A 10,123-nucleotide genomic window follows, 5' to 3' on the forward strand; every position below is an offset into this window, starting at 1 on the left:
ATTCATGTTCGGGACCTGAACATTCAGAGAATTACACTGTGCGGTGTTTGCTGCATCCGATTAATCGGGCGTCATATTGTTTCTGCCCACACGTCCTCTTCTCATGCCTCGTCCCTGCTGCTACTCACCAACGTGTGTTTCTGGGCTTTAGGAACAGGCCGTTCGCTGACTAACGGACACGAGAAGGTAGGGCAGAGTGAATACTAATCGAACAATGGCGAGTTCAGCCGTAGGATTTGGCCCCTGGAAAATGTAACTTAAGCAACTCTCCTGCAAAAAAAACCCCCACCCTCAGTGTAGAAGAGGTCAGTGGCATGGAAACAGTGGCTTCTATTTTGGGTGCTGGCCTTTGTTTGTGACAATGTCCTTGTAACCTTGTTGGCCTTCTGATTAGCAACATATGCACAGTCATAGCCCTGAAGTGGTGTTTTAGGTGTTCTCCAGGGGGGTGTCCTTCAAGCACACAAAGCCAGTGTTTGAGCCCCCTGCACGCTGAACTGTTTGCAATTCACCCTTCAATCGTTCACTGAGCCACTCTTTATTGAGTTAGCATTTTGTCACCATAGTTTGAAGCTTGGAGGTACAAAACAGGATACCTGTTGATCACAATGAGGCCAGCCCTTTCTTTTACATTATGTTACAACTAAGCACTCGCTTGCGGGGAAAGTCCATCTGAATGCCAAATATAGACCCGGATCTGAGCAGAGGTGAGTCAGGGTTGGACAGACATTTGATACGCCTTGTGTTAAGACTGATATAAATGCCACACGAGGAAGTCATAAAAGGGTTAGGGTAAAAAACAAAAAGAGACACAGGTCAGAAAGCGATGACAATCGTGGATGAGAGGTTAATAGAAGGCATAGAAGTGTACTGCGGTAAATGGCAAGTATGAGGAAACCAAAACAGGTCACCTTTTAAAGATGACAGTTGCTGCTACGTCGCTACTGTGGCTACTAATCACATCGGCCGAGCGCTGGACGGTCAGGAATGAGGGCTGCAGAAGTGCAGAAGTGCAGCAGGGGTGTGGACACAAGCCTCACTGCTGCCAGCGCAGGCAAACCCCCCCCCCCCCCCCCCCGCGCCAACATAAACACAGACAGTTTAAAACGCACATTTCCTCAACGCCCTCGCCATGAATCTCATCACTACGGTGTCATGTCTACGGTGGAACTTTTTTCTTCCAATGAAATACTACATGAAACTTCAAGCCACATTAAATGTTGCTTCTTCGTACATTTTGATAGCCCTCTGTAATTATAAAGACAAAGTAATTATAGGAGTCACGTTGAGATTTTAAGTGACTGTATTTGTTTCACGGTGAATAAGTTACTGTGGAAATATTTTGCAATGGAATTCCACATGAAACAGGTCCAGCAAGTGCTCAATGGAAACACGGACATATTGTTTTTCCTCCTGGTTGTAGGACTTTTATTTTCCTTGTGTGGAGATTCTCTTGCATCTTGCAATGCAAGCAGATTGAACAAATCATCCAGAGGCTCAGTATCCCCAAGTGTAACGTCATGTCTGACACAGTGGACGGATTCACTGAACCTCTGATGTGTGTCCAGGCGTTTGGCCTCGTAAAAAAAACATTAATGCAGTCGGCAGTGCGCCAAGCCTCGAGGTTTTAACAACTGTACTCTGCCTTATTTTACCCTATTGTGTGTGTGGGGGGGGTCGGGGGTCAACAGGCGTTGGTGCATAGTTATTTTCTCACTGCAATGATCACATTCTTAAACCATGGCTTGGTCTTATCTTCAGTCTTTCCTTTATTTTCCTTACCTCATGCAGTTGCCTTCTCACAACTGCGTTCTTCAGGCATTTGGAAAACACGCAAAAGCTATGGTACACAGGTCTAAAGGGAGCCTAGACATGGCACTGCAAAAGTGTATGTAATTTACCTCTGTGTAGAAATGCCACTGACTGACCGCATTCAGAACACAAAACCACAGGCTTTTAAACCTCTGCAGTATTTTGTGCAATGTCTTCTGTGCCTTCAGGTGTCGACACTGTTACGGCGCAGCCCGAACCACCACTGATGTGTGACATATTGTTGACATCCAACTGTGCCAAGGCCCCCATCTATTGGATCACCTTTTTACACAATCTTCGGCTCAAACGCAGCGATGTTAGGAGTCACTGTGTGCTTGGGATACGGACATGTCGACAGGTATGGCCTGCTCATGCGACGTAAGCCCACTGGAGGGTTCCTGCCAAAAACAGAGAGCCTCTAATGGTCATCTGGTGTTTACAACTACTGACCAGTGTAACTTGCAGGTGATATTGGAAATAAAACTTTTCGTTTCTACTCATGAAACATTGGTTGTTTACATTGTTTATCAATGAAAGAACCCGTCTGATGCTAAATTGGCAGCAGAAACTCTTGGCCGGGGTTTTGTGATGAGAATAACTTGATTGTGTTCCTCTGAGTTCCATATTTTCTTTTGAGCGTGGGTCCATGTTAGAGGATGAGATTTTCTCCAATCAAGTCCTGTTGGTGGAGAGAGGACAGCGCTCTGCTGTCCGCTCTAAGAAGCTTCCTAGAAACCAAACTTAAGGGTGGGGGTGAGCCGTTGACCTCTGACCGTCCTCAGCTGCAGAGAAGGAACACAGCCAAAAGGACATGGAAACAGTCCAGGCCTGTGTGAGGGAATTCCAGAAGCAAAACCACTTGTGAAAGTGGGTTAATTGTTAATTAACAAGTCTTTCTTTTTTTAGTTTGTGTAAATGTGATGCATATAAAAAGCAAAATGCTGATTACACCACACTATAACATCAGCGCTTATGGAAGTAAATCTGTGCCATCGGGGGTTGAAATAAAAAGTTGATTGAATTTCTAGCACTGAATATTTATGCATTGAAATTATGTACCTGAATGTTTTTCAACATTAAAACACCGCAAAAAAATTCAACCTAAAAAAAAAAAATGTTGAAATATTCGAAATGGAGGCTACAATATTCAACCCAAATAAATTCAACCTTGGCTCACCAACATCCGGGACACTAAGGTAGAGCAATCGATTCTAGATTCAAGATCAGTAGCGTGCGTCAAGCTTAAGGAGCGAGCACCCAAAACACCTTCGGCTTCGGATTGTATCCATGTCCAATAATAACGGGACTTTAACTCTTCTTCATGCCATCAGTGTGGCAACGTATGAAGAAATACATAAAAGAACATATAATGTTCACCCTAAACCAAAACGTTTGCTTGCCACTGACGATATACAACTCTATTAAAATATACAAATCAACTGAAATCGATCAAGCTCGGTTGGCCGAGTGGGTAGCACAGCCGCTCTGTGGCACTACGTTATTTTGCGCGACACGGTTCGAATCCCGGTTGTGGCGGACTTTTAATAAATGTTCTTTTATGTATTTCTTCATACGTGGCAGTGACGTAGTGCTCACTTATACAATCGTAATCGCTGCAATGGATATGGGATGCATTTTTGAACATTTTCAGAACAATATGTTTGCAAATGTGTGACGACTCAAGTGACGGAGGCAGACAACACCTGCCTGCCGGGGGGAAACAAACACGCACCCGTAGCCAAACCAGTAGGTTCAAAAACCAGTAGGCACGTAACACCGGGGGAAAACAAACACGCACCCGTAGCCAAACCAGTAGTTCAAAAACCAGTAGGCACGTAACACCGTCACTGAAAAATGGGTTCTCGTTTCAGACTTTACGAGCAAATACAGGATCCCTTTGAGATAAATTCTAAAGCCTCGCATTAAGACGTACATCCCTTTATGTAAGACTCTGCGCTACTTGCAGGTCGCTGTGTTGTGCCAGATCCTCAATAAAGTTTACCCATGGTCATGAAGACTCATTTAACGTTACGTGGACTTTGAATGTCGCTTAATACCCAACTGAGATCGGCTTGTGCCGCTGTGAAAAAGGATCCTTCCACCGACGCTACTGCGGTTATTCCTGCATGTCCTGTCGGGTTTATGCGTCTGCGCGCTCCGTTAAAGCCGCTGCCCCCCCACTACGATACAGCGGCTCATCTGCCTCTTCAAGCGCGTTCCTGGTTTTCAAAACTCCGCCAATCACTCCTAACAGCTTGTCGAAGGATCTCAGCATCATTAAATGAATTCAAAACTAGAAGAAGAGGCGTATTGTGAGCGGCTGTACGCTCTCGTTTAACTTCCGCTTAGTTCATGTCCAACACAGTCTGTTAATGTACAAATGTCAGCTGTCTAACACGGAATCTTACAGACACAAACCACACTGATGACATGAAGAAGAGTTAAAGCCCCGTTATTATTGGACATGGATACAATCCGAAGCTGAAGGTGTTTTGGGTGCTCGCTCCTTTAGCTTGACGCACGCTACTGATCTTGAATCTAGAATCGATTGCTCCTCCTTAGTGTCCCGGATGTTGGTGTGCCAAGGTTGAATTTATTTGGGTTGAATATTGTAGCCTCCGCATATTGGTGTGCCAAGGTTGAATTTTTTGCGGTTGAATATTGTAGCCTCCATTTCGAATATTTCAACATTTTTTTTTTTTAGGTTGAATTTTTTTGCGGTGTTTTAATGTTGAAAAACATTCAGGTACATAATTTCAATGCATAAATATTCAGTGCTAGAAATTCAATCAACTTTTTATTTCAACCCCCGATGGCACAGATTTACTTCCATAAGCGCTGGCCTTGTTGGATTTCACCTTGTAAGTGGCGCTTTTAAATGACATCAGTCGCTACTAACGCTCTACTTTTGACCGTTTGAGAGTTAAAGGGTCCTCTGTGCAGACGAGTCTTTGGACCAGTGAATTGTTCCCTTTCTGGTCGATCCCCCTGTTTATTTGGCTCTGGCATTTGTAATGGAGCAAGCTGTTTATTAATAGCTTGTGCTCTGCATGAATTCCTTGCAGCATGTGGTATTTTCAGCTTAGGGTGTTTATCTGGTCAGATGTCATGTCAGGAGATCAGTCTGTAAATTGACCACACAAATCTCCACGCTGGTGAGATCGGGCCTTTTTTCCACTGCCTGGTGCCTTATTTGTTTATTTTACTTCATATTCTTTATTGTGCATGTGTTTCTCCCTGTCTGCATGTGTGATCTTCCTGCCTTTCTGCGCACCTGAATGTGAGTTGATGTGTCTTTGCACGATTCGCCTTGGCCATTCCCTGAAACAGGCCAGGTAGATCCAGACTCACGCCACCTCATTCAGGTTATCCGTCTCATCCTAAATCTTTTAATGCTCTTGAGGTAAATAAGGTCAACGGTGCAAAAACACATAACAAACCAGTTGTGAGAACCGTGGATAGTACTGACCATGCACCTTAATACGAGTTATTTATGTTCAATAGAAGTAGTTTGTCAGATTGTCTTTGTTGTATTTATTGTAGGTAAGAACCCAGTTTGTGTGTGTAGGTTCTCCTCGTTTTCACTTTGCCCTTCACATTCCCCGTCTCTCCTATATCCAAACTCACTCAGCACCTCCTCATTAGCCCCCTCCTCCAATGTCCATGTCCAGACAATGGCAAAAAACAGACTGCACCCCCCCCCCCCCCTCCATGCACTCCCCTCCACCAACTGTCCCTTGTAGTCAGCCGGTCACATTTCTACAACGCCTGAACCTGCTGTAGAGCCTTCTGGAGCTGTCCTTGATCAATGGAATGCTGTCCTATTTGACCTCTAAATCTGTCCCCTTTGCTGCCCTGTTACTATTGAAAGACCAAAGCTCACAGATTAAGTTGGCTAAATGAGCCCTGTGATCTCTGTGAATATGTTGATCGTGGTGAGGAAGGATGTTATCTGCAGGATTTTGTCTTTTGACGGCTACAAAAGAGTAAAAGTCATTTTGAAGTTCATTTTTGTAAATTGCTTTTAATGAAAATTCGATGGTCTGTGTTTGTTATTTTCGTGACAGACTGGTGACTTCGGCTGTTTGTTCCTCTGCGACAATCAATATAGTTACATACTAAATATTGTGTCAGTTAACTAGGACTGAAACTCAGTCAGTGGTTTCCTAACCGAACGTTGGTTTCATTCATAGAAAAAAACAAAACTGAGACTGACAATCATCAGGTTGAAGACAAATGCAAACAAATACAGAGGACTCAGAAATCCTTCTGCAAAGCTGCTTCTTACGCCTTCCAAAGTTCTGGATTCCAACTTCCTGTTAGCTGCATGTCCTGGGTCTCTGTTTGTGACTGGCTCACCTCATTTGCACTGTGAAGAGCGCCTGCTAGCTGCCCCATGCTGTTCTTGGCCCATTTCTTCCAAGGTCACGGTCTCCTCTCCTTTTTTATTTCTCTTGGTCTCTACAGCATGTAATTTCAGTTTCACAGTTTATAATCAAGCAACAGGTTGGGCTTCAATTGCTGCATATCTACTGCATTATATACAGTATTTCTCCATTCCATTGTTGTATCTTCCATTGCAAAGTACCCACGACCTGAAAAGAGAGAATCCTACATTTTAGAGACCCAAGTCACCGGCAATGTTCACTCCCCCCAGATTGTTTTATTAAAGGTAAATGACAAATTGTTTAATTGAGATACATTTGTGATGTTTATGTTTTTGCCGGTTGTGTTGTATTTCTGGTTTGAAGGTAACTGAAATTTGTGGTGTTTCTTCTGCTTGGAGCAATTTATTTAATTGCATCATCTGCACGATTAACTGTATCCATGCCACTCTGATGGTGCAGTTCATCTTGTCTGGAAAGTGTCTCTATATGCCAGTTAGTGTATTAATAAAGCTGCAAAAAAACTATTTGCAAAGATGTAAAGGGTGGTGGAAAACAATGCAAGGAACACAGTCTCCCCCTCAGTGTGGTTGCAATCTGTGCTTCTGTCTGGAATCCCTGTTTTTGTGGCCCACTGGCCAGCGAGTGCCCTCCGCAGTGCCATCATTCGCAGTGCTATTGTCTGCACTGTCCACGCTGCTAGCGGCTAGCCACTAGCCACACTGAATAGCCGACTGGAGCCACTGACAGATATGCAGTGAACTCTGTATCAAGCGTCTCTTTGATCTTATTTTAATATACCATCCAAAACAGCAGTTGACATTGACATAGTTGTGGTCATAAACTCATGGATCACTATAGCATTTAAAATCTTTCCTTTATTGTCCCCAGTGATTTATAACCGTGCAGACACTAAAAGCAGAAACATCAATGGAAACACTTGTGTTGTGCGCTCTGGGCTTTTTTTGAACAAACTATTTTAATGACCGCATGACATCAACATAAACAAAACACATATTATTCTGCTGAAGTCAAACTGGACTTTCAAATCTGATTGGTCCGTTCGTTAACGGGTCCATTGCTGAAAGATGTCAGAGCGAGGTATTTGCACTGAGCATTAGACAGACAGGAAAACACACACACGTGTTTAAGTGTGCCTGGGGCTATTTCCTACTTGTTTGTCACCGCCTATTTTGCACTTGCGTTCCTAAAGGGAGGATTAGAGAGATTAGCTGTGGCTTTCTGACTTGGCTCCTTGCTGAACCAGCCAGTGTCCAACTGTAAAGTACAGTAGAAGCGCACGTGCCTGTGCACGCACCCCAAAAACATACTCACAACGTCACAAACGCCCCCCCCCCCCCCCCCCTCTTTTAGAGCCCACTGACAGACGTCATGGTAAAATCCCGAGCACTTCCGTGCGTGTCGTGTGCTGCCACCAGCAGCGCAACGCCGGCCGCACATGAATGGAAAAAAGCAGTGAATGACCGTCTTAATCAGATGTTGTTTTGCTTGTGGCCATAATCTGTGTCAACGAGGGAAGTAGAGTGGATGAGGATTATGGTTCCCACTCGGGCCAAAGCAGAGTTCCCTAGCAAGCCCGTCGTGTCACCCTCTCCTCCCCTTCTCCACAACCTCTGCTGCCATGCCCTACTTTGTCAGTTCCTTTAGACCTTTAAGTTACATTGCTGGTGATTTGCAGGTTCTGCTTTGGTCTGGATGCTCACTCTACTTTAAATCATAGCAGGGTTCCACACAATTCATCTAGCTACGCCGCTATCGTTTGGGCTGTGGGCGGGAGAAATAAATTAAAAAAAATAAAAATGTGCAAAGCTGGGTAGATACTATACATGTATGGATCTCTGAATCTGCAAAGCTTTATTCGGTGGTCCTTACATTTTGAATTAGCGAGTTGATTTTGCTGCCAGTCGGATGGTATTTAAGACCTTTACCCTAGTCAGTCGTGGATTGTGTTGGTCGATGTGTAAATTGCAAGACATAAATAATAAGTCATTCAACAGTGCCTCCATCTAAAATTGATGGGATCCATGCTGATCCTGCTGGTAGGTATGTTATCCCGCGGCGTATTGAACCCCGTGTGTAGAAACATTGCTCCCGACAGAACGACCAGTGAACGTGAAGCTGAAACACTGAACCGTCATCAGCCCACTGTAGTTGTGACCCTGTAGGTTTGCCCTTGATGGGCATTTTCAGTGACCCCGGCCAGCCGGAAATCTGCTGGTCTTGTCATTTGTTATGTGTATAAGGGGGTGTGCTTGTTATTATCACATAGGATCATGAAGAATTTAGACCTACAATAAGCTATGAAAGAAGCATGTTTTTTTTTTTAAACAACGACATGAATAATGAAAGCAATGTTAGTCATCCTGCCGGCAGCCACAGAGCCTTTGGCCCGGAACAGCAATTTTTGACTTCTAATGTAAGTGTGACCACAATAAATTGAGGGCGTCTTGCACCGTGTTATAAAAAATCAACAAAGCAGGTGGCTGTCTCAGTCCAAGTTTTTTTGTGATGTTATTAAGTCGTTTTGTTTTGACCTTTTATATGTGTATTTTCAGATTCATTTGTTCCTTTTTCCTAAACCTCACTTCATATGAGTAAATGGTGTTACTTTGTGTCAGGCTGTTAAAACCTGCTGTGACAGAGCGAAAAACAGCTGGCCTCAGCTTGGTCCTCCCTCCTTGTTTTGATTCTCTCTCTCTCTCTCTCTCTCTCTCTCTCTCTCATCCCTCCCTTCTCTCCACCAGACTTCCCCCCTCCCACCACTGTCTTTGTTTGCTGGCTTCTTTCCCTTGAAGAGTTCCAACCCCAACAACCTGCTTGTGGCGCTCCTGATTGGTGGATTGCTTGTTGTGGGGGTGGGACCAGTGTCAGGCTTGTGAGAGCTTTACCAGTGGCGAGCAAGCTCTCTGCTGTCAGACTGCCTCAGTCTGAAGTGGAGGCACAAGCAGGATCGGGCTCTGTATGCTTCATCTGACGCTGCAGCGCTTGTCCAACATTTGACGGACTTTCTGTTTCTACTCGGCCACAGGAAGCGGCAGAAAATGAGTTGAAAAGGAATAGGATTTGGCTTGTTGTTCTGCTTCTCGTTCCATTTCCTCCTTCCTGTCTTAATGCCCACGGCGGTGTGGTCAGGACCAGAGGAGGATGGGTCCGGCTGTGGAGGCTCAGGCCCAGAAGGCCGTGAATGCCGAGCAGAAGGAGCAACAGCAGCAGCAGCAGCAGTGCTACATGGAGAAAGGGGTGATGCTTGAGCCTTTCCTGCATCAAGTGGGGGGGCACTGCTGCGTCCTTCGTCTGGGGGAGCAGGCCATCTGCAAACCCCTCATCCCCCGCGAACATCAGTTCTACGAGAGTGTGCCTGCAGCAATGAGGAAGTTTACCCCTCAGTATCGAGGTAATGCGAACTACCCTTCCTTCGGCTACCGGTGTTGTTAGGCTGTGTTGTTATGTGTATCCTCTCTCTCTCTCTCTCTCTCTCTTTATTTGTGTGCATATGTGAAAGCGGGGCGTGAGATCATCCTTTGCAGGGTGTGTGCGGTGCGTGTTCATTTGATGAAAGCAGAGCTCCCCGCCGGTGCTCAAGTGTTGTTTCTAGGTGTCAGCAGTGTGCGCAGGATGGTGCTGCAGGCCGCATGTGGGCCTCCTACAAACACACCACCCGTTTTGTAATGTCCTATTTGTAGGAGGCTGCACTGACACAGGTAAGTCACCTATTTATTTTTCTGGCAGGCGGCCACCCCGGGTTGAACTCACGCCAAGTGAGATTCTTCCTCGCTTTTGATCCACCAAAATCCACCACAAGGTCAGCTGCACTTGAAATGTCAACATCGGCGGCACTCACCTGAACCTCTGGATGACTGGGGATTAGTCCACGAAACCAACGACCACATCACCAAAAACAGCCC

The 10,123-nt window shown here is 45.2% G+C and overlaps 1 protein-coding gene across 1 annotated transcript in view; it reads left to right on the plus strand.

Annotated features, from left to right (window-relative positions):
- Positions 1-9,120: 9,120 nt before the first annotated feature.
- Positions 9,121-10,123, plus strand: part of LOC119194071 (inositol hexakisphosphate kinase 2-like) — a 5,177-nt gene continuing 4,174 nt past the window's right edge. Inside the window, exon 1 of the mRNA XM_037448134.2 lies at positions 9,121-9,612. Coding sequence (XP_037304031.2) covers positions 9,363-9,612 — 250 coding nt within the window. The 5' untranslated portion in view covers positions 9,121-9,362. The remainder of the gene's footprint in view (positions 9,613-10,123) is intronic.

Source organism: Pungitius pungitius, chromosome 8, assembly GCF_949316345.1.
Source record: "Pungitius pungitius chromosome 8, fPunPun2.1, whole genome shotgun sequence".
Taxonomy (NCBI): domain Eukaryota; kingdom Metazoa; phylum Chordata; class Actinopteri; order Perciformes; family Gasterosteidae; genus Pungitius; species Pungitius pungitius.